We start from the raw sequence: 26,802 nt of genomic DNA, 5'->3' as shown, positions 1-26,802 counted from the left end.
AAAAAAAAAAAAAAAAAGAAATACATTAAAATACAACAGACATTAATACAAACTTAATTTTCAATTCGTCGAAATGATAAAATAACGAAAACTCTCTCACTTTTTCTATCCCATACTAGTTTTAGACTTCCTCTTCTTCACCTTGTCCCTTCTGATGTTGACGTCACTGGCATTCTTGAACATGTTCTTCTTCTTGGTGGCTATGACCCTGCTGAAATTGTGTACCCTGAACGTGCCCTTTTTCGCCGTGGTTCCGGGCTCTGGCAGGGGCGGTAATATTTTCAAATTGGTACTTTTCTGTGAGAAGACGTGGGGCTGATTGCTGTTAGCCTCCCACGCCACCACAAGACTGTCGTTCATCATGGGTTGCTGTTCTTCGGCGGGTTTATATTTGGCGATCATCTTTTTCCCTTCTTCGTCCTTTATGAAGTGGATTTCGTGCAATTTTATACGATCGGGGCTCGTTCTAGAGGACTCGTCGGTCTTCGGGGCCGAGTCCAGTCTCAGACGGTTCTTCAGGAGACACTTGGTGTTCTCCATGTTACGCGCTATGTGATTTCGGGCGACCTTGGCGACAGTTTGTGCTGCAATGCTAGAGGTCGAGGGTGCACTTTTGCTATCTTTGCGGAACAATTTCGTGCGAACGACCGTGTTGAGAAGCTTGTTTCTGTTCTTGGACTTGAGGATGGACGTAGAAGAGGACGAGGGTTCGTTGGTATCGACGTTCTCTTTTCGGTTCGGCGGCACTGACGTCGGACGCAGGGGTTTTTTGCTTACAATGCGCTTTATCGTCGCTTTCGGATTGTTAGGGCGCGCTTTAAACACACGGATGTTGTTCCTCGCCTGAAGCAATTAATAATTGCAAAAATGTCTTGTCAATGTAAACTGAACAATTTTTTTGCGACCACCACTTTTCTGCATATCACTTTAGATTACTGTACAGTCTACACCGTTCGATTCCCCGTCGAATTCTAATAAACATTTGCTTTTACAGCTTTTCGATCCGATAAGTAATTATCGAGTAATTAACAAATAAAGATTTACCAAAACAAGTGCTAAAACAATCGCCCTTAACAATTCAAACAGCTGCAGCAATTGTTAATTACTTAACAAGTGCCGTTAACAATTGAAACAATCGCAGCAATTGTTAACAACTAAACAATTAACGATCGTAACAAAAAGCTGTACTTATGTTTTCAACTTTTACAAAGAATCGATTGGTCTTGATACTGTCTACACGTCGCATCAATTGTATAGGAAAACTTCAACGTAAATTACTACTACTATCCAAAGGTATTGGCTACAATTTGTTAACAAGTTAATATAAAAATTAAAAAGGTCAGGTACGAGAAAGATTAACAGTAATCTAAGGCGATATTTTGAAAAAAATTAGTATCGGTGTTTGTACATAACATTTTCGTTTGTTCTTAAAAGTAGAACACACCTTCTTACCTTTTACATAAAAATAACAGTAATTGGCACAAATTGCTTGCAAATTTCCTAAACCGATTTTAACTGTAAATTTAAACGTCAAAGCCGTGACAACTTTTAATCACTAATTTTTTAATGTCTATCAGAGAGAAAAAAAAAATAAGATTAGTGTATCAAGTCATGGTTTATTGCATTTTCATTTTTTTTAATAATAAGATAATAGCAACTTTGCAGTTTCGAAAATTACAATTTAATTAATAAAAGTCAGTCTTGAGTAAGTACGCAACAATCAATAGGCAATATATGTTACATAAGGGCAAGTGTAGAAGTGTACAAACAGGATAAAACCTTACTTATAAGGACCGAGAATTTCTCAGATCCTTCTCGAGGAAAAAACGGGGTGTAAAAACGTATCAAAAAATTTGTAAAACAAATACAAACGGAATGTCAAGGCAGTGGTGACACTGGAAGACACGGTACTTTAAATTTGGTCTTTGACAACCAATAACAAGTAACAAAAAACAAAAAAAATATCGACACACACACACATACACGTACACACCCACCCACTCGTCCAATTGTTTTAAAAAAATATAAAATAATGAGATTAATCGCTCAAAACGCACGCTAACAAACCGTCCAACGTCCTCAATACTTCTCTTCGGTTAATTTCAAGCAAGTGGAAGCGATACAAAAAAATTTCGTATACATAAATAAACACATATGTAGCTAACAGATTACAAACAAATTAAATCGGCCGACATATCACACAAGAGTTACCGAATAAAAAGAAAATTTTGATTCTCGTTCGTTCTCCCAACCAATCATTCGCATTAACCGATCGTGCACTGTCTGATGACGACATCGCAGTCGTTTTCGTTAGCCGAAACGTCGTCGTCGTCGTCTCTGATGGCGTCCGTTTTTATCGTCACGCCCCCCCTCCTCGCGACCCTGACCGACCGTCTAGGCGCCTTGCGAGGTCCGCGCACGTTCTTCCTGCCCCCAACGACAGGTCGAACGTCGCGTTCCTCCTCGCCATCGGTAGCGGTCGTTGGGGGGACGCGGCAGTCGTCGCTTTCGCCTACCTGAGAATGCAGGCTGGTCATTTGGCGCACGCGCCAACGGGACACCGCCCGCGGATCGCCCAATTCCCCGGCGCAGTGCAGATACAACCACTCCTGAAGGCCCATGATCGAACGGAATTCGGAATTGGGCAGGCGGGTCATCGGGTTTTGGCCCGTCAGGTCCAAGATCGACGTCCCCAACGCCCTCCCCACCTAAACAAACGAAAAATACTATCAGACAAGTCGCCCTCAGTCCTGACCCTAAAGGCTACTCTTGATTCAGATCCTAAAAGCTACTCTTACTCCTAACGTAGTTCCGAATTAAATCTGCTCATTAATTTACTCTTGAAGGGCAATGCAAATGCCTTCTTTACCTTCCTTACCTCTTCGAAGATGTGAGGGGTGTATTTGGGGGGCGCGTTGACGAAACCATGAGCTTTGGGGTTCTCTCGAATCATGGCAGGCAGAACGTTGACCAGACGACCGGTGTTGTAGTTGCACTCGAGGGTGTAGCTCTTCACCAGGCCCGTAAGCTTATAGACGGCAACCCTTCCCGAACCTTCCTTGCTCAAACCGTCGAATTTGTCCCTAGAAAATAGATATTACATAGTAATATTTGAGGTTAGAGTAACGGGGTTCGTATTACTTTATGTACATGTTCCTCTCGGTGAAATTGCATGCGGTGAAGTGGAAGTTGTAATTGTTGATGCTCATTAATTTCGGAAGTAACATGCACTCGACTTTTTTGTCGATCGACTCAAAGTGGTTGCCGTACATGAAAATTCCCTTCTTCGAGGCATGTCCGTGCATGTCGATGTACAAAAATAGACCGGACACGTTCGCATTTTGGTCCCCCTGTTCGATACTGTCTCCCATCGCCATGCTCGTGTTGTCCAACGGAGTCCCGCACTTCGTGCAACAGTTTTTTATTGCTACACAGAAACAATTATTAATTAATAATAAATGCAATACAATAAGTCAACTCTAATGCTGCTATGTCATTTACTCCCCCTCCCCCCAATACAAGTTACCATCGCAACAGAAGAATTTCCTGCTACCCGCATCTTCGACTTCTCCCTCACTTAGCGAGGCCTGCGAGGAGCTTTTCCCCATCTCCCTGTTCCCTCCAGCTTGGCACATACAAGCCCTCAGTGTAGCATCATCTTTCTCAACCCCATAGTGGTAATATCGAATTAGTGCCCTGGCAGCGTATATCGAGGGAGAAAATTCCATGGAGCAATTCAGGTACATGCGATTGAGGTTGACACCACGAGTGTCGGTCCTATAGTGTCCTCTGGCCACCCCATCGGGATTGAGACAGGGAATTAATTTGAAGACGTAACAACGTCGAAGGGTCACAGCCACTGGATCCTCTCGACTCAACAGCAACCCTAAGAAACCGTTGAATGTAAAACTTGCAGGGGTTTCCCCTGGATGCACGCGAGCCGATATGAATATTATCTGAAAGAAATTTGAGACGCAAAAAGTTATTTAAAATCTAGGGTCATTAGGACCAGGCACTCACAGGTTTCCCTGTAAATTTAAATGGTCTGACAAGATGTGTTTCAGGGAACAAGTGTTTCAATCTCGTCTCCCTTTCTTTGCTAATATTGTAATATGATGTAATTGTCAGCAAATCAACCTTCCTGCCTTCTAGAGAGTAACACAGGCATTCTCTATAGTAATAAATATCATCATTATGGCCAGATGCACTTAAATACTTTGCATCAATAGTCCTGAGAGAGTTTTGTATGTCATTATAAGAGAAGGGATAGGTGAAGGCAAAATAAGTTATACTCTCTGGATTCTCAGGTGTTTTGTACTTGAAAGACAAACTTCTGTCATCATTCTACAAAAAAAAAAACTGTAAGCATGCACTAATATGTTTCCAACAGTCAATACATTGTATATGGGCTTGTCATGTATTCTTTCCCAGTTTGCCTTCCCGGGAATGACCTTGTAAACTGGACACATGCCCTGACCATACATCTTTTGCTGTTTGTTTATATCTACCATGTTTATTTTGACCAAAACAGAAGATGGAGTATTTGCTGCAAGTAAAAGAGTGAACCATCATTTCCTTTTATAATTTCAATAAGTGGCAAACCTTTCATCCCAAAATGAAACCATGTTCGATAAGCGTTTTCAAATTCAGTGCCACAGCAGTCAGGTTTTGTCCAAATGTTAAACTCAATGTCTGGTTGCTCTACATGTTTTTGTCTGGCACTGTTTGCGGTTGATGCAACTGTTATATGGGTGCTTCATGAGTAAGGAAGCCTAGGATATTAAATTACCTTACCTGTATTCTCATTGGGAGGAACGAATTCTACTTTGGCAATATTAGCAGAATCAAAATTTCCAAAAAACTCAAAGCCTTCACATACGAATTCACCCATCACTTATAACAATAGTTGTCGTGCATTTCAGTCCATTCTCACAAGATTTTCTTTAAAAAGCAAAATAAAAGTTCAAAATGGACCATAATTACATTTGTTTTGACCAATTTTGACGTTTGAGTCAGCTGCTTTGTTCTGACGATCGATTAAAAACTTACTTTCACTATCACTTTAAAACACTAAATTTTCCGTTTAATTTTGGACTAAATACTCAAAATAACTTTAAGTGATATCAATAAAATATGTTGACAAATATTTATAGGAAATTAATAAGAAAAACCCATCAAGATGACATTTCATTCATGCAAAAACATTGCAGCTCAGCTGAATGAGAACTGCCACCTAAAAGACTTTTGAAATGTCATAGAAACCCTAACCTAAATGTTGTGTGCATGAAGAAGTGTTGTAAATTGTAAATTGACAATTATAAATGTAGTTTATTAATTGTGAAATTGCCTTAAACTTTTAGATGGCCAATAACTGGTTTCACCATAACCAATTCAGTCGTCCTCCACCTTCACATCCAAATGCAAACTATCAGTATCAGCCTACTCAAGGTAGTTATGGTTATTGGCCCCCCGAACTGCAGAATACGGCTCAAGTATGTCCTTTACCGAATCTGAATGAACCACCACCAGTACTCGTTAATACAGCCCCATATACAGGCAATTATTTTCGTGGTAACTATGATATAAATTCAGGTTACTCCAATTACCCCCAATCAAGTTATAATAATTATGAGGAAAGGTACAACAATTATAACTGTGCACCTAATTCATCATTCACCCAAAATAATCATGCAAGTGGAATTGAACAAAAATGTGCTGATTTTTTAAATTTAATCAATAACGGTCAGCCACTGTATAATTTTAAAGATGAACTTGAATCATATAAAACCAGAAAAAATGAACTTGAGAAGAGATATACTACTAAATCAAACCTGGACGACTTTGGTGCATCAGATTCAAGAACTAAGAGGAACAATAAACCCATTTCTGGCAGCTATAACACTTATCAGAAGTCAAGATCCCCCTATCAAAGGGACAAATCACCTATCAATAATCTAAGAGGATACAAAAATTTCCAGTCATTTAGATCTAGATCATTTCAAAAGAAAAACGACTACAAAAATACTGTAGCTACTAGTAATTCATGCAGGGACAATAGATCAAGAAGTAGCAGCCCCCAAAGAAAGATTAGCTCAACCAGGAGCCCCTCCAAAACAACAGAAAGGGAACAAATTTTGCAAAATTGGAGAAAGAATTATTGTGCTACTCGAGAAGAAGTTTGTAATAAAATTAAAGAGCTGTCTAAAGAAGACATTTTGGAGCAAGAGAAACTTATTTGGACCAGAACAACACCGGCTGACTTATATTATGCAAGGGACGAAAATAATCCTAAAGTTATTAAAGCAACACCAAAGCTAATAGAAATATGTAACAATTTTGAAGAAACTCTTGTATTAAGAGCTAAAAAGGTTAATCAGTTAAAGCCAAAGTATGAGCCTCCCCCAAGAAAAAATAGGGCCAGAATTTGCAAACATAAATGTAAGCTATTAGTATAAATGGATTACTATTGCAAATAAATTTTGTATTATGATGACATACATATAAAATTAATTGTACTTAATTGTAAGGACTTTTTTAGCTGAACAATATAGTAGTTCAGGAAGTTCAGATGAAGACTTCACTGATGAAGAAGACTGCAGTATGGAGGAGCTCACCAGGAAACAGCAGCACCCAGACAGGTTACATCCTGAAATGTGGTAAGTAATATTCCATATTGTTGTTATAAAAAGGTTTCTCGAATTTTTAACTTTATCCCATAGGTACAATGATGTGGGTGAGATGAATGATGGTCCCTTGTGCAGATGTTCCAGGAAAGCTCGTAAAACGGGAATAAGACACGGAATATACGCCGGAGAACGTTTTCAAGAGAAATGCGATTTAGACACTAACAATGCTGACAAATTGTATCATTACCGGATCACAATTTCACCCCCAACAAATTTTCTCATTAAAACTCCGACTATTATACAACACGACGAGCACGAATTCATATTCGAAGGCTTCTCCATGCTGTCTCATAAGCCTCTGATAAAATTACCAACGTGTAAAGTAATAAGATTCAACATAGAATATACAATATTTTACATAGAGGAAAAAATACCAGATAATTTTACAATCAGAGAACTGGATTTGTTCTGTAAGTAATTAGTGCGATCTTTTTTGATGAACTTTTCCATCATATGAGTCTACTAATTTTAGATGAATATTTATTTAAAGAGATTCTGGAATTGGTTGATTTAGATTTGAAAGCAGCGGGAGATTCCTCGGGGTGCTCACAATTCCACTTTATGCCACGTTTTGCCAGAAAACTACCCGACAACGGTAAAGAAATACTGTCTATGAAAGAGGTACTGCAGTATTTGTTGAACAGCTCTGTGCCTCTAATCAAAGAGACCGAGTTGGAAAGTATGATTCAAATGAGTCAATACGAATGGCAGAGTTATGCAGATGAAATCAAGGCATTTATAAGACGTTTTGCTGTAAAAAATTTGAAGAATAATGGTAATCGTTTGTTATAGGGAATGGTGGTAACATATCCCGGTAAGAAACCATGTTCTGTAAGGGTCGACCAACTGGATCGTAATCTGGATTTACAAGAAGAAGGCAACTACAAATTCCCTGAAATTGTACATTTTGGTATTCGTCCACCTCAACTCAGTTACGCTGGAAATCCAGAGTAAGAGCGTACACGTTATGTAACATCTCTAGCTAACAAGTTGCTATTTCTCAGATACCAAAAAGCCTGGCGAGATTATGTCAAATTCCGTCACCTTTTAGCCAATATGTCCAAACCGACGTTCGAAGACAAACGAAAGCTTGAAGCCAAAGAGAATAAGTTGCAAGAAATGAGGACGCAGAGCAAAATGAAACGTGATGTTACTGTTGCCGTGTCTGCAGAAGGTTTTTATCGTACTGGAATCATGTGTGATATTGTTCAGGTTTATAATAAAATAAATATCTGGTAAAATTACAGACAGTAATTCATGTATTTTTCAGCATGCTATGTTGATTCCCGTACTTGTATGCCATTTACGATTCCACAATTCATTAAGCGTCTTAGAAGACACTATAAATTACAGGTTTAGCAACAGAGGACTCTTGCAATTGGCTCTAACCCATCCCTCGTACAGAGAAAACTTTGGAACTAATCCTGATCACGCCAGGAATACATTAACTAATTGTGGGATAAGGCAACCAGAGTATGGAGACAGGAGGATACATTACATGAATACAAGGAAAAGAGGGATAAATACTCTCATAAATATAATGAGTCGTTTCGGAAAGAAGCAAGAGACTGAATCTAATATAACACATAATGAACGATTGGAATTCTTGGGGGACGCGGTAGTGGAGTTCTTATCTTCGATCCATTTATTCTACACCTTTCCTGATCTAGAAGAAGGGGGCCTGGCCACATACAGAGCAGCGATAGTCCAAAATCAACACTTGGCAGTCCTTGCCAGAACCTTGAATTTGGACCATTACATGCTGTATGCTCATGGATCAGATTTATGTCACGATTTAGAATTGCGACATGCAATGGCTAATTGTTTTGAAGCCTTAATGGGAGCTCTGTTCTTGGATGGAGCCATAGAGGTTGTTACTTGTCTTTTTTATTATTTTTTTATTTCTTAGATAGTGACTTTAAACAGGTGGCTGATCGAGTTTTCTCAGAAACACTCTTTAAAGAACGTTCTGACCTCTTGGCGGTGTGGCAGAATCTTCCTCCACATCCCCTTCAAGAGCAAGAACCCCAAGGAGACAGGGAGTGGATCCCTAAGTTTAAACTGCTACAAAAACTAACAGAATTTGAAAATTCCATTGGAGTAGAGTTCATACATATCAGGTTACTGGCCAGGGGATTCACTGATAGGAGTGTAGGGTACACGAATCTCACCCTGGGGTCCAATCAACGTCTTGAATTCCTGGGCGATACGGTCTTGCAGTTGATAGCCTCCGAGTATCTCTACAAATTTTTCCCTGAACATCACGAAGGACATCTCTCAGTAAGACATTGTACAAAATTTTTAAAGGGTCAATGAGAAAAACTTTTTTCGTTCTAGTTACTCAGAAGTTCATTGGTAAATAACAGAACCCAAGCCGTAGTGTGTGATGACTTAGGAATGGCCAATTATGCAGTTTATAACAACCCTAAAGCAGAATTGAAAACTAAAGATAGAGCAGATTTGTTGGAAGCTTTTATAGGAGCCCTATACGTTGATAAGGTATTCGTAACACTTGAACTTCCTTTTCTTCTTAAAGTAATTAATTTTATTAATTTCAGGGACTTGAGTATTGTCAAGTTTTTTGTCAGGTCACGCTGTTTCCAAGATTGCAAGATTTTATTATGAATCAAGATTGGAATGACCCGAAATCAAAACTCCAGCAGTGTTGTCTTACTCTTCGTACCATGGATGGAGGAGAACCAGATATTCCTGTCTATAAGTATGTCCAATTTTGTCAGTAGAGTATTTTTTGTGATGATTTTTATCTCTTTTAGAGTTATTGAATGTAAAGGACCTACCAATACTAGAGTCTATACTGTAGCTGTATACTTTAGGGGCAAAAGATTAGCTAGTGCCATGGGACACAGCATCCAACAAGCAGAAATGAACGCTGCTAAGAAAGCACTCGAAATTTCCAAAGGTACAAAGAACCTCTACTTTAATTATTATCTTAATTAAGTAACGTATTGTTTTTCAGATCTTTTCCCGCAATTGGACCACCAAAAACGTGTTATTGCGAAAAGTATGAAAAAACAGCGATACCCTCACAGAAGAAGGAGCATTACTAGATCTCGAAGTCGCTCTAGATCGAAACCCAATCGTAAGAAACGAATGGGTAGATCCAAGAGTCTTTCTCGATCTCCATCCTCTAGAAGAAGGCAGTCTTGTTCAAGAAGGAGTCCCCCTTTTTCCAGAAGACGTAAAACAAGATCTAGATCGGTTTCTTCCTCCTCTCCGTATAATAGACGCAAAAGGAGCTACTCCAGACAAAAGTCAAGGTCTCAAAGTCAAAGCAGCATTGTTAGCTCAAAAAAAGAGAAGTCCAAGTCGAGAAGTCGTTCACGGTCTACAAGTCGTTTATCAAAAAGAAAAAGAAAGCGCACTCCTAGAAGTTCTTCGCGAAGGTCCAAATCTATAGAAGGGTTGGAGATAAAAAGGGAAGCAAAATCCAGAAGTCCTTCAAGATATTCTCGTAGTAGTTCTTCAAGCAGGGCCAGCAAATGTCGAAACAGAAATACTAAAAGGCCAAGATCTGTAAGTTCAGATGCATCACACAGATCTAAGAAATCTTCGTCTAGGAGCCGTTCAGGATCCCCGGTATCTTTAACATCAACAACAAGCCGTTCGTCTTCTTCATCGTTGCACACCACTAGTAAAAAGAAAAAAAGAGGAAAGACATCTCCCGAATCTTCACCTGACTCTTCTTCAACAAGAAGATCAACGTCAACTTCATTTGAATCTCAGAAAGAAAGATCCAAAAGGAGATCAAGATCTCGATCAAGATCATCTGAAAACGGGAAAGAATTGGGCAAAGCGTGAATTAATAAATTAATGTTCAAGGGAGGACAATTTTGGAATAGCATGTATTAATAATTAGGGCCAATGTAAAACATAATTATTTTTCAGCAAGTGTAGGCTAAATATATAGATACCAATAGAACAATATCGTACTTTTAACTGCTTATTGCATTAACTCTATTATTATTATTATTATCATCCAGATATAACAAATTTTTGTAATTATACGGCGATATTTTTTTGCGAGCAATTTTGTAATTTGTTTTATTAATTATACGACGATATTTTTTTTGTGGGCAATTTTGCTGCCGAAAGGGTCAAAATATGATATAACGATGTGATTAAATTATCAGTGTATTTAATAAATAATATTAACAAGTATTTTTCTCTTCTTTATATTTTTATACACCCACACAAGGCAACGAAAAAAGTTTAACTTTTACTTGAACTTTATTTATTATGGCATACTAGTAAAAGTTGTTATAAAATACGATTACATTCTCTACGAGGAATTTGAATGATTATTTGGTAAAGTTAATAACTTCATTTTTAAATATTCCTTAAAGTCTATTCAGTATCAATCAAATTCAATCACAATTGCTAAATCACCATTTACGTAATATAAAATATCTCGGCGTTTACTGGCAGTTTTAAGTAGGGGGTAAATAGCTTTAATAAAAATTATTTAAATAAGTATCATAATTACTTTATACAAAAAATGGTAAAGTAATAGAACAAAACGAATGTTTTACGTTTGCTAAGAGATAAAAATAGAGAAAGGAAATCGAACCCTTGAGAGAAACTTTTATATTGTGAGCTCTGGAGGGGGTGGTTGTAGATCGCAAGGCCTTCGAAACTCTTGTCCCATTTCATGGATCCATTTGTTCGAGACCCATTTAGATCCTGCTAAAACAGGACATGCAGCATGTCTTGTAAGAATGTGGCCATCGCCGCTGCTGTGCAAGTTGTACCAGAAGGCAGCGGTGCCCTTTTTAGGCCACAGTGCCAATTTAAGATGGGGGAAGACAGTCGCACCCCCCTGGGCAACGTCGCTCATCTAAATTACGAAAAAATTAAAAGACATTCATTAATCAGACAAGGTAACTTACGTAAAATAATACTGTCGCGATTCTGTTACCAGTTCCCAAACTTTTAAACGCGTTCACTTCGTCCCTTCTGGCGAAGTCAAAATGGGGCTCGTAATGTCCCCCTATTCCATAGTTAACCACCTGTAATTCTTCTGCTGTTTCAACAGTTAATCCAGTCATATCGACCACCCTCTTGCACACATTCGCAACGTGTTTGTGTTCGATTTCTTTCAACCATGCGGACTTACTAATACGATACTGGGCGGTTTCTAACTCGCCAGTTTTGTAATTTTGGACAGTGGCCCTTTTAAACCTGAAAATATTTTTTATAACATCCTTACACCTAAATAATTAGTAACAAATGCCACTGGAAGTAAAATAATTAAATTAAAAAAAAAATGGTACCTTGGCCTTGCCATATTTTTAATCGTTTCTATTTCTTCGTCGTACATGACATCATGGAAGATGAATATATCAGGATCTTTATAGGCTTCTTCAACTTTAAAAGGGGCTAATAATAAAAACGGATCTCTGTTTTTGTTATAATAATAGCACTTTAACTTTGAAGTTATTTCTACTGGAGTTTTGACTTCGCCTCTGCATAATTGCTCGTATAAAGTTCTTTCAGGGGGGTCTAAACTGTCTGAATAAACAGGCTAAAAAGGAAAAATACTAATATTTACGTGTCACAAACGCCATGTTCTATCAATAAATGTTAAACCAGAAAGGTAAAAAAAAATTATTACAAAGCGAGAGAAATAAATTTCGAAAAGTTATTGAGGAAGGTATATAAATGGCACCAAGTGAGTCGTGAATCTTGAAGACAGGATAGATAAATTTCTCGAGAACAATTACATACAAAATGGTACTTTCGAACGTAAATGGCAGTTTTTACATCAAGTAAATACTAGTTGTACTATACACGAAAGCAGAAAGACAATAACACATTAACCTTTAAGGCAATTAATAAATAGTTAGTTGCATCAGAACATTGCACATCTTCTCTGACAGAGCAGTCATGATATGCCGCAGGTGCCATGGATGATAAAAAAAGGCATTCAAACAAACGTAAATGTACTTATGGCATTTTCTTTATACAAAAGGCAAAAAAGGCTAACAACCTCAATCAATTGATTAACATAAATCAAACGCTAATTAAGTTCTATTGCAGAGAAAAGCCTAGAGCCATTGATAGTTAAGGCTAATAAACAATTTACATGTACGTATAACGTTAAAAGTTACGATAAAATGTTTAAAAAGTGCCATTAAACTCTTACAAGTACCAAACTATCTAAAGGTAATAAATTTACTAATGAGTAATGGACGAATAGATTACGAAACGTTACCTACCATGTCACTAACAATGGGTACATCGTAAGCGTTATCGTCTCCCTTTTTATGGGCCCCTTGCGTTTTAGCTAAAGCACTTTCGTAATAATTTTTATTGTTCACTGCCCTGGGGTGATTGGGATAGATTTCTAAAAGTTTATTGGTCAAATCCAGGGCCAATGGTACGTCTCCCAGTTTAAACGTTGAAAACGCCAAGTACTCCAGGATTTCACTTTTATCGATTGTCTCATTTTTTTCCCTGCCCAATCTAGAATCGGCTTCGGTCATCCACAATTGGGTATGATAAAAATCCCCGTTATTGTACGATTGTCTCCCCAATTCGAAACAATCAGTCGCGCTTAATTCTGAACTATATTTCACGCCATTTAGTTCACCCCGAGCCAACGATGAAGTATCAAGTTTATAAGTATCCTTAAAATTGAAATTTAATAATTAAGAGTATTATTACGTAATGATAAGGAAGGAGATATGGTAAAAAATATTAGACATCAAAAGGATTACAAACCTCGATGTATTTTTGCAGTTAAGTACTTCTTGAAGCAAAAAAAGGAGCACTCATACTTTAATTTATAATTATTATTTACATAACAAGACTGTTACGCCAATGGTAACGAGTTTATGTAATAAAAATACATTAATTAATGAATAGAATACAATTTCAATGACGTCTGCTATTATTACTATTAACTATATTGTGATGATTTCATTTTTGAAAGTTTTCGCATAAAACTACGACAGTTAAAATCCTTCAAAACAAATTACGAAGGTTTTCCTTTAAAGTTCGATGATATGATATTTACATAATAATATTCCGTTAGTTATACACTAATAATAACTAAATATTAAAATATTCAAAGGAAGTGTAGTTTGTTGGCACTGTATCACCGGTTTTAGATTCAAATTATAGTAAAAAAAAGCGCGACTTTCCTGTTACCGATTTTAATAACTTTTTGGTGCAATACCAGAGTTAATGGATTTTAACCATTGGGTACTTATTCCATTGAAAACATCGCGATTGGTACTGGGTTTCATAATAAATTATAAATAAACATAGTGACATAATTCACACAGAACAATGGTTTTACAAATAAAAAGCTCGTTCAAAAGACGACCGAAAAGAGAAAGCTCATGAAATTGGAAATTGTTTTCACTAGTTTTTACCATCATTAAATTGCCTAAATGTAGTAAATATAATAGTCAAGAGATAAAAAAAAACACTTCCTTGAGACACAAATCCGGAAATATATATACGCCAGAATTATTGTGTAATATTTTTTTGATATTATCTGTAGTTTTATATAATAATTTGTAGATATTTAAATCATTTTCGAAAACAAATAAGATTCTGAAATGTTTCTTGATTTCGTATTCTCCAGAACATTCCGGAATATTCTCGAGAATAAAACAGCAATAAATGGTAACTTTAGTATAAAAAATATTGATTGTTCTCACCTGCAGCCTTGTAAGGGCAACAGCAGCCCCGTTGAGGTCCTCGTCCGTTGGAAACTTTAAATACTCTTTATATGCTGAAATATTTGCTACGGTTTCTTGCACTAAATTCATATGCAAAAGAGATTCGACTTGTCTCCAATCGGCGGTCAATCGTTTAATCAACAGATAGGCATTAATGGGGTTGGCAACGTAAGTGTCGACGTCCTCCGACGCCAGTTGATGTTGACTCTTGTACAAATCGACGTACCTTTGGAGTAACTTTAATTTCGTCGTCTCGGCATGGATATAGGTTTCCAAAGTTTTTATCAAAACACCCTCCGTATACAGCACTTCCTTTAAATCCACCAAAGCTGTGTACAACTCCGATAACACGACTTTCTGGCAAAACAAGATCACCGCGAACCTTATCGCGAACAGCCTCATGATAATACGTGTAGCTTTTCACGCAGCGATATCCTCAAACAAACACAGGGTTCAACGCAACAAATTCAGCATTTAAATTAAACAAAAAAAAAACGGGTTTTCCGACTGATCCGCTAAGTCTGTAGTTGTAGAGCAATGTACTCATTAAAATTTGAAACAAGTGCAAGCCAACACAAAGCCTATCCTATCGTGTCGAGTCACATCTTCCCACTAATCGTAAAACTAAACGACAAGACTATAAAACAAAACACCACACAACACAAGCAAGCACCAGAGTTAGAATAGAGTCATCGCGATTTTATCATTATTGTAATGTATTTTATACGTACAACAATGTTTTCCGCGAAACGTTTGCTAGGGGGTTTGTATATCCCAACCGCATATACTTTTAATTATAGATTACAGGATTTAAGAAGAGCTGTGGGTGGATTTCGATGGCTCTTTAGTTCTAAAAATGGTTCGCGAAAGAGAATGAGCAAACAGACCCGACCAAACTAAATTTTCCGAACTGAAAGCGTATATAAGCGCAACACAGAACACGACAAACGCGCAAATGTCGACGTACAGACCGTAGGCTACAGTTACTCACATAAGACAAGAATAATAGTCACTAATAATCGTTAAAAACATTACCGAAATTGTTTAGTACGACAACTAATAAGACGACGAATAAGTAGGTTGCTTGGTTTGACGAGACATCGTTAATTTATGATCACATAAAATTAAAACACTTTTTAATCACTTGGAACACTATAAATTTTACTATTTACATAATCAACTGACGAACGTTATCAATTAGTAAGTTATATCGTAATACAATAAAACAATTCATCTGCTGAATGAAGAAACTTTATTTATAACAAACACAAACACAAACATTATCGCTTATTAATTAATACTGATTATAGAATTTCGCGCAATTACAAACGGAAAAGCGATAGATAACTCTTTCATTCGAGCTTCTTTTTTCTCAAAATGCAAACCCCGTCTAACGTAGGGCTCATTTGTTCGTAGAGATCGGTGGCTATTTCGGCCCTTTCGCCGGCCGCTAAAAGCACAGGGGTGGTATGAGTATGAATCCCAGAGATGGTTTTCGGGGTGCCTGCTTTACCAACCACATCCACCGCCTGTCCCACCCTGACCGGAACCGAAGTCGATTGTAATTCTTCGTCGAGGGTCAGCAACCACCGCGGCTGCATACTCACCGCCAGGACGTACAAAAGAAAATGATTTTTACCGTTAATCAAAGCGCGCGAATCCAAAAGGGCCGTGAGGGTAATCAATAATCCTGCCATGGCACACGGGTCGATCAGCTGCCTGTCGTGATGAAGAGGGCTGATCGTTAAGGTGCCTTTGCCCATATGGGTCAGGCCCTGCGCGAACCGGACCATAAACAGGGGCGTCGGATTGCGCGAATGATAAACCGCGAGTTGTCTTAAGCCCGCGGATAATCTTGCATTGTTGGTACCGGCGCCGACGATTCCCAAGGAGAATATCGCGTTCGCGGCCACTTCGTCGTCCGAATCGTGCGAATATTTTGTAAGCACGTCGTTAACCGTTAGCTGCGGATTTGAAACGGACGTGAGAGCTATCGCCAGAGGTACCGCTTTGTGCACCCCGTGGTCTCCGTAACGACCCACGTGACCCAAAACCCTCTGGCACATTTCCGTGCCGGTTTCCTCTCCAACGGCCACGGCCGCAACGGCCAGTGCGGCGACGGCCTGCGGAATGCTCATGTCCCACTCTCTGATCTTCGCTTTCTTTCTAGGGGGTTGCTGAAGGGGATGGTTGTATAACTGTTGCTGCTGTTGGGTTATATCGGTAACGCCAACGGTGGGTATGGCACCGCTGGAGCCGGAAGGCGACTTCGTCAGTCCGTCTTTGTCGTCAGGTAACGCGATTCTTTCGCTTACCACCCTTAATAGTTCTTGTATGACGAGGACGTCTCCGGTCCCCGCATAAGCACACATTTGCAGAAGGAGTTGCGAGGTGCTTTTAAACGGCTCGGTAAAGACTTCGAGTGCCGCGTTCGGCGTTTCGATGCAATCTTTGCGGCCCATGTAGCACAGGGCCATCCCGAGGACCGTCAGTCGCATCAATGGCGACTTGAGCGTTTCCGATTCGCGGATGTCCACCAATTTCGACAAAACCGCGTTCGTTACAGCGGCATTGCAAGTGCCAACGGCCACAAGACCGGCTGCCAAAGATGATATTGCCAGAATTTCCGTGCCGATCGCACTTTCGACCACCGGAACGAGAATATTGAGAACGTCTTCCCTCGCGCTGCCCGCGTACGCCATGCCGAGTCCGTAAATGGCGCCGATTCGTAAACTCTGACTCTCGTCGTTGACATGGTCGGCCAAAAGGGCCAGAGCGGGATCGCACTCGTTACTAACACGACAATTGACCATCCCGATTGCCAACAAGGCTCCAGCTTTGATATTTTCGTCGGCGGAATATAAATATTTGTCGATAGGCGTCAGGCCTCCGTCGACGTCCCACAAATGGATAAGGCCTAAAGCGGCGGTCGTGCTCAGCATTGCGTGGTCTTTGTTCCTGTAGATCCACTTGTTCCCGGTGTCGGTCGTTAGAAGTTTGTCGCTTCCGAAACCCGCGTTCACGAACCCGTTCACGAAACTCGAGGCTAAATTCTGACGCGCACTGTCCAGGTTCTCGCCGAGGATCGAAGGACGCACGGGCTGGGGTTCGAGCCAAGTTTTGTAAACGTCTTCGGGGGTTTTCGGTTCCAAAATGTCCAGTTCTCTCGCCAGAGCGACAAAGTGAGAATTCAGATAGTTGTTGCTCAAAATGTTGCCGATTTCTTCCTGGTCGACGACCGAATTCCTGTAATTGACTGGATGCAGCTGTCTGGCAGCTATGAAGGCCATCTGTTTCAGGATAATCGGGTCCTTGCAGTCGGCGAACAACCCGTCGACCATTTCCTTGTCGCGCAGTTGAAGGGCGACCACCAGAGCTCTCGGATACTCCTCGAATCGTTTGTACTGATCGGCGACAATTTTCAATATTTTGGTCGCCTCGACGTCGTCCACGTACTTGGCACAGGACATCAGATACAAACAGATCCTTTGGTACGTGCCGTTGTCGATGTATTTCGGTAATATTTCCAATCGGTCGATTTCCATCAAAACGTCGCAAGCTTGGATCTCGGCGTGATTGTTACAGTCGAAACTGACGATGTCCTGAACGAGAGGCATCAATTTGGGGCCGCTGTCCGAACAAATGGACCACTGTTCAACGATTTCCGTTTCCAGTTGACGGACATATTCGTGTCCCCAACTGCCCACGTTCTTCATGTGGCCCAAAAGACGATATCGGAGACAATCGTGCTGTTGCTTGGCATCGTCGCCCCCCGTGGGACTCATTGCGAGCACGGAAATTATATCGGCGTACAGCTTTTTGGTATCCGCATCTTCGATGTTTTTAAAGTTCGCTTTTATTATGTTATAATACGGGCCCAGATATTTTAACGGTTTTGGAACCGATGTCATCGAAGTTGTCGAAGTTTTAATCAACGTACGAAGCATGTTCAGGGCGGGTTTGATCAGTTTTTGATCGGTACCAGTTATCCTGTCAACTAACATTTTCAACTCTTCCTGTAATTCTTTGTCCTCTTCGGACTGTAATACAAAAACACTCTGTATGCACTTAACGGGAACTGATTTATACGTAACTTACCTCTTCTACTTGCGGATTATTCACCTTTTTAGACATTTTTGTGTAGATTAACAAGCACCACCTCTAACTGATGACACTACAACACGAAGAATGACTTGCGATTCTCGTATGTCACTATTATTGTGGTAAAACAAAAGTTACTCAAATGTTATCGGGGTTGGCCGGTAAAATACTTGTGTGATATATTTATTTATATTAAAAAGTTGAATTTACTTTACATGTACTTAGTAAAGAGAATTTTAAAAACGAACTTTCAATTAATTAATTAATTACGTAAATAGAATTATCGTGGATTTGTTTCAAATTGCGTAAATGAATCAAAGACATTAGTATGACAATCTAGAGAGTACTTAAAAATATTGATTTTTATAATACAGTCGAACTTTTCTTAAATTTTCTAAAGGAACATCAACCAAGTGTAAAAAATGGATGTTATGCTCCAAAGGCATTGCGCTAAATTTATTTACGTCGTTCCCGAAGGACTCAGGGAACTGATGACGGACATATCTCGAGAAGTATTTTTTGTTCAGTATAATCCTTTACTTTTTTCAACGATCGTTATCTTTCCAAAGGTAATTAGAACGCATCCCGAAAACATTTACATATTTGTGGCCGATTATCTAGATGCTTTAATGATAACAAGAGAAAATGCCAGAGGTATCTACTTAATAGTTACGCACTAGAATAAATAATAACGGTAGTTGTAGTCATTATTCAATTTGACATTTTGTTTTTTTTTTTACGTTTTTTTTTTGTAAGCTTTTAATTAACGAAAAAAATGCTGATACCAAAAAACATACCGCAAGTTATGCGTCTACTAACTCCAGAATTCTATTCGGTTATAAACAGTAATACACTCATGCATCTATAATGATCATGAAGATATTAGTCACAAACTATTTGCAGTTGCAGCAAAGGTGGTACAAAGTCTTACGGAGATCGCACTGACCATCGTAAACTTGCTGGTCAACATCGGGATGACCAGGGAAGAAGCTGACAGAACGGCCTCGATCATTCAGAAAATTTTTCGTCAATATTTGGAAGAGAAAAAAACTTACCAGAAAGAAATAAGCGGTAAACAATCAGTAACGCGTTCAGAAATCGGAAAATGTTTTCGGGGTTAATTTCAGATCAAATCGAAGAAGCGAATCTTCTTACTGACATAATAACTGAAGCAGGAATAACTCCGGATCAGGCGGAGGCGGCTGCCGAAATTATTCAGAGGGCTTGGAGGGACTTCAAGAGGAAGCACGAGAGGGAAAAATACCTTCTGTCGGGAATAATCGACTGGAGGATAGCCGCAAGGAGTGCAATACGTTTGTACAGATCAACCGGTGTTACTTACGAAGAAGCCAATAGGGCAGCCACCATGATAAAAGTATATACTTTTTAAGTAATTCTACTTTTAAAAAAGTAAGTATCAACTTGTCTATTAAAAATTCAGGCGGCGTACAAAGGATACTACACGAGAAGGATGATCAAGAAACTGTTGGAAGAAAGCCAAAGGCTGAGCGAGACCCCGTCTCTAGCGAGCATGAAGTCGGTTGAATCAGAGGAGGAAGAAGAAGGAGAGTTCTATTGGGACATGGAATTATTGTAATAAGTCCTTATTTTAATAATTTTTATACATTTTTACGCTTCTTTTCAGCTCCAAATCTGAAAGAACTACCGAAAGAAGCGAACGTCACGAATATTTGGAAGGACAAGGTGAAATGGAGGAAGAATTACCCTACGAAGTGCCCAGCGGCATCCTAGCAGCGAGAGAAATAATTTCAGACATTATAAGAGCCACCGTTCCAACCCCTGAAGAATCGTTAGAAGCAGCGGAAGGTAAATAAACACGTACTTATTCGACAATAGAAAACAATCGAAATCGATTGTCGTTTGTTATACTTAATTATTGTTACAACTGTCACTAATGTAGAGTCGTACATGGATCAAGAGCAACCGTCAGCACCTGAAGTAACAATCGACGAAACAACTGAAGCAGAATTGCCACAGGAAGCTCCAGCAGAGGCTCCGGCACCTCCTGCCGAAGAAACTGAAGCACCAGCTCCGGCAGAGGAGCCCCAACCTGCACAAGAAGGTAAAATCCACACAAAAAAAAATATAAAATACTTGTTTACTATTTTTTTTTTGGTATATATCTGTAGAACCCCAAGCACAACCAGCCGAAGAACCACCATCAGAAAGCGAAGAAGCTTAAGTCTCTTATACACTGTACTTCACCAATTTTTATAATTCTTGCTATTATTGTTATTGTTATAATGTACCGTATAGAAACAACAAATAATACGAAAAAATACTTTTAATAATGTTTAGGTTATTTAAAAGACAAAAAAAAAATGAATTGGTAAAAAGACAAATGAAAACACTTATTATTATAAATTCATAAGTCCTTTAACGAACATGTTATTCTTCTTGAGTATTTCCTCTTTTAATTTCTGTACTGAAGCGATTAATTCTTCGTCCGATAATTCCGAAACATTGAGTTGTCTACATTTGCTCAAAAATTCGTTAATTAGTTCATCCCCTTCCTAAAAACAACTGTACTGTAATAGAACCAAGAACAAACGAAAAATTGATTTTTCGTGCCTGTATCTCCTTTTTTTTTAAACTGAACTCGTAATCCCTAATATATTTCATACCGTTACTGTTTTCGAGTTCTTCGAGATATTTTGCGGCATCCTAAAAAAAATTACCCGATCAAAATCCAGGGTCTGGTAATAAAATACGATCAAAAAACAACCTCTACTACATCACGAGGAAAATCGGCCATTTTGGCACAATGGATACCGTAACTTCTATCACACACCCCTTCGCGAACTTGGTATAACGGGGTTATCGTGGTTTCGGTGGTCACAGCGGTCACATGAACATTATGAACCGCCGGTATCATCTCAGCTAAATGGGTTATTTCGTGGAAATGGGTGGCATACAAGGAAAAACATCGAACCTCTTTGGCCAAATGTCTAAAACATTTTCAGTTTTAATCGAAATATCGAAATTATGTTTTAAAACCTACTCTGCTATAGCCCAAGCAATGCCAAACCCGTCATACGTTGACGTACCCCTACCTAGCTCGTCTATAATTACTAACGAATTCGATGTGGCACTCTAGAATTTACATATCATTAATTCTAACGCCCCTCAAGTAGATTAAGTAAATTTTACCCTGACGAGACCAGTCGTCTCGACCATTTCCAGCATAAACGTGGACAACCCCTTCAATTGAGAATCGTCCGATCCAACCCTCATCAAAATACAATCCACCAAAGATATCTCGGCCTCCGCACACGGCACCAAACTTCCTATGTGGGCCAAAAGAACGCACACCCCCACGCTTTTTATATAAGTGCTTTTGCCGCCCATATTCGGGCCGGTTATGATGTAGAAGTTTTTCTGGCCGTCCTTGAAATGGGTATCATTCGGTATGAAGGTGACGCCGTCTTGCAGTTCGAGACACGGATGCCGGACTTTTTTTAATCGCAAAACTCCCGAACCTTCCTTAAGGAGTTTCGGTTTTACGAAAGGTATGGGGGCGGTTGCGGCAACCGTCGCAAACGATACCAACACATCTACTTTTGCCATGTAGTGGTTTAGGTTGCGGAGGGTGTCGGCATAACCAGCTAAATAAAATAATTGTTTAGGATAAAAAAAAATTTTTAGACCTCTGGGAATTAATTGAGATTAATATACGATACCAAAATTGATATGTTTGTGTAGCAACCAACCTGCAACGTCTATAATCTCTTTTACCAAATTCTTTTGAACATCCTCGTACTCTTTATTCAATTCCATGTATCTTTCGTTGATTTCACTCAGTTTCTCGTTCGTGAATCGGACTCCTTTGTTAAGAGAGTCGATGATTTGGAAAGACTTTTGTTTTCTCAAACTCGATTCCTCTTTCAGAGTGACTCTAAAGTGATAACCGTGTTGGTCGTTACATTCTAATTTAACCCCTTTGCCCTTTTCCATGTTGAGTTCGTCGCAAGCGCGCCTAAACACTTTTTGTATCTTTTCTTCCAGTCGCTGCTTTTTGTCGTGTATTTCTGATTTATGAAATTAGAACGATTAATTCAGGTGATACTAACGGTTAATTACCTAGAACACCTACCTCCTAACTTTTCGTCAAAAGTAGGCTTAAGAAAATACTCTCCACGATCCACCAAATCCAAATCGATAGTTTGCTCGATCATGGACTGAAACTTCTCCATATCGACGAGGAATTCGGCTATGGGATCGGCAAGAACCGCATTCACGTATTTGTTTTCACATTTTCGAAGAGAATTCACCAGCCCAGGAACATGGTTTGCCGCCTGATACACCCTATAGAGATCGCGAAGGGTTGTCTTTTTGTTCACCATTTTTTTCGAAAGAATCAAAAGATCGGGAATTTGGGATAGATGATTTGCGCGGAGAACTTCCCGAAATTCTGAGTTCTCAACGAGAGCATGGACAATTTCTAAACGTTCAGTTATTATGTTCATATCTCTAGGGGGTTGTCTGACCCACTGTTCCAGCAACCTTCTCCCTTGGACCGTCAAACAACTATCTAACATGCCAAGAATGCTGTTAGTCTTTTTACTGAAACCTCTCTGTTCCATTTGGGGCAACAGGTTTAGACCGTACACAGCGGCGTTATCAAGTCGAACATATCGACGAAGATCTAGCATACTAAGCCTGAATTGATTGTAATTTTGTTCGTCAGCTATGAGATTCAAATACCTCACGACGGCCTGAAGACTGCCCATTGCCTCTTTCAGTGAAGTTTCGCTAAATGCCAGAGCGTTTCTTTGCTGCTTTTCGTCAAAATATAATAAACGATTTAGATCTTGGACAAAATCGTCATCGTTAAAATCATTTTTTTTGGCTTTAACTACCAGCACTCCGTTTCTTTCTAATACCTTTTGAAGATTTTTTAAGTCTCCCGTATCAGCGGAAGGAATGATAGCCTCCTTTGGGCTAACCTGGGCTAACAAAGCCTCAAGCTCAGTGAAAAATTCGTTATCGTTAAATTCGCAAACTTGAAATTGACCTTCTGTAATATTGACACAACTTACAGCTAACATCTGGAACGTTTCAAACAAAACAGAAATTATTTCGCTATCGTGCTTTGGTCATGACAGTTTTTACCTTATTTTTGAATATTTTAACCCCAATAACGCAACTGTTGACTGCGATCTGATTATTTTCGAAAAGTATGTCTTCAAATTGAGATAGATTTCCTGGCGACCCTTTATATTTTAAGACCCAGTCATTATTTTTACCCTCTTTAGGTTTAACATAGATTTCTACCCTGTACTGTTTAACAAGGAGAAGTTCACGAATGAATTTTTCGAAATTATTAATACTCAGAACCAGGTAGCTAAGTTTGGGTGTTTCCCCCATGTATTTAATGGGATGCGTGCTGAATAGTTCTTGCGTAGCAAACACAGCATCTTCCCCATGAACAGTATAATAATCGGTACGACTAAAGAATCGAACTGTGGAAGCTGGTTTCTAAATTAAAACGAAAAAAAAAAGCAATAATACACACTACATAAAGAAGAAAACTGTAACTCATAATCAATTACTAGTATAATAATTCAGTAAAACGCAAAACATCGATAATATTGATAAGAAAGCAGTTACGTAGTAAAATTTCAGTCTTTTCCTTACATTTGGTTCTTCTTTTAATGAAAAAAGCATGCAGAGTATACAAGGGAACATTATTTTTTGTGTGATTTAAATTCCCTAATTTCGAACCTGTTCGGTTTTATTTGTGTACAATTTTTCTCTAAATCCGACCCTGTTCTAATTTCCATTGCCTTACTTATGTAAGTTAGGCAACTTTTGTTACATAAATTTAAAAAAGTATTTCAATCAGTTTTAATAAACTTTTATTATGTATTAACTATAATATATGTAGTATATAGGAAAATATCAAATAAAAAAACAAAGTTCGACGTAAAAAATATTTATTAATATTCGGACACCAATCATGCAAATTCTTATAAAGAAATTGTGCTCTCTATTATATATAAATATAATATATGTATTACATTTACTGTAATTTCCATTTAATTTTTGTCCTTTACTTAAATAAACACTAACGGCTATAAAGCATTTAAAATACATATCAACATTTACGTAACAAACAACAGAATTTGCAAAACTCCTAATTACAAAGCATAGTATAACTTAAACCCCTATTTATAAAAAAAAATACCAATTAACATCCATACTAATTACAATGGCAAGCTACCTTTAAATGAAATCAAATTAATTGTAATGCAACACCCATATAGCAATATGGAACAAATACAATAAATAAAATATTTAAAAATGCAAAACAAAATTTGTATGTATGTACCCTACACTGATTTTACCAATATATGATATGATATATTATAAAATCCCACAGGAACAGGTACTGAGAGGTATAACCATTAAAACTTGTAAATGGACAGTGGTGTTTTAGTATAAACATTCCCTTTACCACCTTCACAACCCTTGATTAATTATATATTTTTAAAAGCTTTCTTCTAATTGAGATTCTGCAGATCCAGTGGGACCTGCATCAGTTCTAAAACTGTACAATGGCATCCCCATGAACTGGGGAATCCCATTTGTAACACTTCCAATTCTTCTCCTTCCAGCAGGCTGCAAACCGGTCTTTACCTTGTTATATTTGAATAAACCTTCTCCTGGTAACTTTGGCAATAAATTGTGAGAATCATACCATAGCTTGTAGGTGGCAAACCAGGTAAGAATTGCGGGAGCTCCTCCAAGCAGCTTCTCTATCATTATATGGTAGTAAAGCATAGTACAAACTAGCATAATATCCCACAATATTTGCAACAGTGTTATTGCAACAAACAATGCTCTTATGTAAGGTGTGTACTTCTCATAGCTTTCCTTTAAAGTGCTGAACTCTTCTTCTGTAAGGAACCTTAAAGGACTGTTGTGGTGTTCATTTGGGTCTGATTTACGAAAGTGCTCTTCATTCCTGATATACTCTTTGATCTTATCCCAGTTAATGACACACCTGGCTTCTTCTATCAAACATAAGCTGCCATATATTAGGATAAAACAGTGTCCAGAAAGATCAAATCCATTCCAGAAATGACCTGCTTTCAAGCAGTTTGCTTTCGATTGTTCTCCTTTCAAGGTACAAATTCCATATTTGGATTCAATATAATTGAACAATGACGTCCAGAAATACCAGAAAAAGGTTGCAATTACCAGCCTGACAAGATGATGCTTCACAATCCTGTCCTTTTGTCCACAGCAATAAACATAAGATGTCAGAATGAGGAATGGTGTAAGTAGCAGTATATTCCAGAACCAGGCAATCTTAACAAAGTATTGGTTAAAGACGTTGTCAGATCGTGCTAGGTATCCTTTAGGTATTGGGATTACATCGGCTATTAACGATATAAGAAACAAGGCCCCCAAGTATATTCCAACTTTGAGATTAGTGTCAAAGAATAAGGATTTCCTGCAAACATGGAGCACCATTAGGGTCAGGATTTCTTTAATCGACGTTGGTTTACTGGTGGGTCTTGTGCCACGTTGTTCTGTCCTCAGTTCATTTGTTTGTGGTCGAAAATTCAACTTAGGGCTTCCCTGAGTACTACTTGGACGTCGTTTGCCAGTCATTATTATTTACCCAGTACGTTAAAGGATAAAAGGTCCTTAAACACCAGGATTTCGTTTAGAAGATCCTTGGCTACTTCCTTTAATTTTGATTGTCATGCAAAAGGCAAAGTTTACATTTCTTCCTTTGGTAAACTTCGAACTTAACCTCAAATCAAACTTCAAGGTGAATTAGGTTATAACAAACTAGATGCGTTCACAATTTCCAATCACTAAAACTATCACAGTTCACTTTTGGCAGCCATCTTAAACCTTTCGAGTTAATTTATAATAAAAATAACTTCATTAAATAAAATAGTATGTAACAAAGCTACAATTCGACTGCAAGTAATACTGTATGTAAAAAAACAGCCGATTCTTTGTATTGCCCATTTAAATATTAATTAATTGGTAAACAGTTTAAAAATGTCCGGCCAACATTCACAATTTATCAATTAAAAGCTCATTAATAAAGATAATTAATCGTGTTTATAGTTTTTACATATGTTTATAAATAAACCAATACATGTACTGTTATTAAATTTGTTACTTGACATTGCCCTGGATAACTTGAACTCGATTCATGGAAAATAATAAATGTAACAGATCTGATTGCCTAGAATCCTTTGTTTTTTATTATTATAATGTAGAAATAATAATTAATAAAATAAACAACAAGATAACACACT

General features: G+C 38.3%; 7 protein-coding genes across 10 annotated transcripts in view; 2 read left to right on the top strand and 5 right to left on the bottom strand.

Moving 5' to 3' along the window:
- Positions 1–6: 6 nt before the first annotated feature.
- LOC108741667 (cytosolic carboxypeptidase-like protein 5) lies at positions 7–5,142 on the bottom strand. The gene is made up of 10 exons (XM_018476537.1): positions 5,050–5,142; positions 4,795–4,941; positions 4,603–4,740; positions 4,398–4,546; positions 4,021–4,344; positions 3,527–3,956; positions 3,142–3,427; positions 2,879–3,083; positions 2,517–2,708; positions 7–843 (listed from the first exon to the last, which is right to left on the bottom strand). The coding sequence occupies exons 2-10, from the start codon at positions 4,889–4,891 to the stop codon at positions 106–108; spliced, it is 2,559 nt and encodes an 852-aa protein (XP_018332039.1). The 5' UTR covers positions 4,892–4,941; positions 5,050–5,142; the 3' UTR covers positions 7–105.
- A 68-nt stretch (positions 5,143–5,210) lies between these two features.
- On the top strand, positions 5,211–10,865 carry LOC108741661 (ribonuclease 3). Its single transcript, XM_018476531.1, has 13 exons — positions 5,211–5,303; positions 5,361–6,438; positions 6,539–6,656; positions 6,720–7,096; positions 7,159–7,418; positions 7,479–7,636; positions 7,691–7,898; positions 7,957–8,556; positions 8,613–8,966; positions 9,024–9,185; positions 9,245–9,405; positions 9,461–9,606; positions 9,664–10,865. The coding sequence occupies exons 2-13, from the start codon at positions 5,361–5,363 to the stop codon at positions 10,503–10,505; spliced, it is 4,464 nt and encodes a 1,487-aa protein (XP_018332033.1). The 5' UTR covers positions 5,211–5,303; the 3' UTR covers positions 10,506–10,865.
- Positions 10,866–11,028: 163 nt separating this feature from the next.
- LOC108741668 (prolyl 4-hydroxylase subunit alpha-1) overlaps positions 11,029–26,802 on the bottom strand; it is a 23,614-nt gene continuing 7,840 nt past the window's right edge. The window contains exons 3-7 of one of the 2 annotated variants that reach the window (XM_025975375.1): positions 14,375–14,830; positions 12,923–13,333; positions 11,978–12,228; positions 11,594–11,885; positions 11,029–11,541 (exon numbers count right to left, since the gene is read on the bottom strand). In XM_025975375.1, the coding sequence (XP_025831160.1) occupies positions 11,290–11,541; positions 11,594–11,885; positions 11,978–12,228; positions 12,923–13,333; positions 14,375–14,797 (1,629 nt within the window). In that variant the 5' untranslated portion in view covers positions 14,798–14,830 and the 3' untranslated portion in view covers positions 11,029–11,289. Of the gene's footprint in view, positions 11,542–11,593; positions 11,886–11,977; positions 12,229–12,922; positions 13,334–14,374; positions 15,553–26,802 lie in introns of those variants that run through there. The other variant, XM_018476538.1, reaches the window with a different exon arrangement.
- On the bottom strand, positions 15,631–18,586 carry LOC108741665 (26S proteasome non-ATPase regulatory subunit 2-like). Its single transcript, XM_018476536.1, has 2 exons — positions 18,494–18,586; positions 15,631–18,435 (listed from the first exon to the last, which is right to left on the bottom strand). Exons 1-2 carry the CDS (start codon positions 18,527–18,529, stop codon positions 15,748–15,750), a joined length of 2,724 nt encoding a protein of 907 aa, XP_018332038.1. The 5' UTR covers positions 18,530–18,586; the 3' UTR covers positions 15,631–15,747.
- LOC108741670 (neuromodulin-like) lies at positions 18,907–20,791 on the top strand. Of its 3 annotated transcripts, XM_018476542.1 has the most exons (8): positions 18,907–19,008; positions 19,066–19,150; positions 19,400–19,567; positions 19,624–19,871; positions 19,938–20,089; positions 20,142–20,323; positions 20,418–20,579; positions 20,647–20,791. In XM_018476542.1, exons 1-8 carry the CDS (start codon positions 18,919–18,921, stop codon positions 20,697–20,699), a joined length of 1,140 nt encoding a protein of 379 aa, XP_018332044.1. In that variant the 5' UTR covers positions 18,907–18,918; the 3' UTR covers positions 20,700–20,791. The 3 variants fall into 3 exon arrangements, with proteins under 3 accessions (XP_018332044.1, XP_018332043.1, XP_018332045.1); XM_018476541.1 differs by having other exon boundaries at positions 18,907–19,150; XM_018476543.1 differs by lacking the exons at positions 18,907–19,008; positions 19,066–19,150 and adding an exon at positions 19,176–19,341.
- The window catches only part of LOC108741664 (DNA mismatch repair protein Msh2), a 14,048-nt gene continuing 8,031 nt past the window's right edge, over positions 20,786–26,802 (bottom strand). The window contains exons 3-10 of the mRNA XM_018476535.2: positions 23,630–23,995; positions 22,611–23,565; positions 22,228–22,545; positions 21,668–22,122; positions 21,519–21,610; positions 21,243–21,465; positions 21,089–21,181; positions 20,786–21,030 (exon numbers count right to left, since the gene is read on the bottom strand). Coding sequence (XP_018332037.1) covers positions 20,875–21,030; positions 21,089–21,181; positions 21,243–21,465; positions 21,519–21,610; positions 21,668–22,122; positions 22,228–22,545; positions 22,611–23,565; positions 23,630–23,995 — 2,658 coding nt within the window. The 3' untranslated portion in view covers positions 20,786–20,874. The remainder of the gene's footprint in view (positions 21,031–21,088; positions 21,182–21,242; positions 21,466–21,518; positions 21,611–21,667; positions 22,123–22,227; positions 22,546–22,610; positions 23,566–23,629; positions 23,996–26,802) is intronic.
- On the bottom strand, positions 24,437–26,538 carry LOC108741671 (FIT family protein CG10671). The gene has a single exon (XM_018476544.2). The coding sequence runs from the start codon at positions 26,135–26,137 to the stop codon at positions 25,007–25,009; it is 1,131 nt and encodes a 376-aa protein (XP_018332046.1). The 5' UTR covers positions 26,138–26,538; the 3' UTR covers positions 24,437–25,006.

The sequence above is a fragment of the Agrilus planipennis genome, unplaced genomic scaffold, assembly GCF_000699045.2.
Source record: "Agrilus planipennis isolate EAB-ADULT unplaced genomic scaffold, Apla_2.0 scaffold235, whole genome shotgun sequence".
Taxonomy (NCBI): Eukaryota; Metazoa; Arthropoda; class Insecta; order Coleoptera; family Buprestidae; genus Agrilus; species Agrilus planipennis.
Note: the sequence above shows the minus strand (reverse complement) of the source record. Positions and strands in the feature narration are given on the sequence as shown.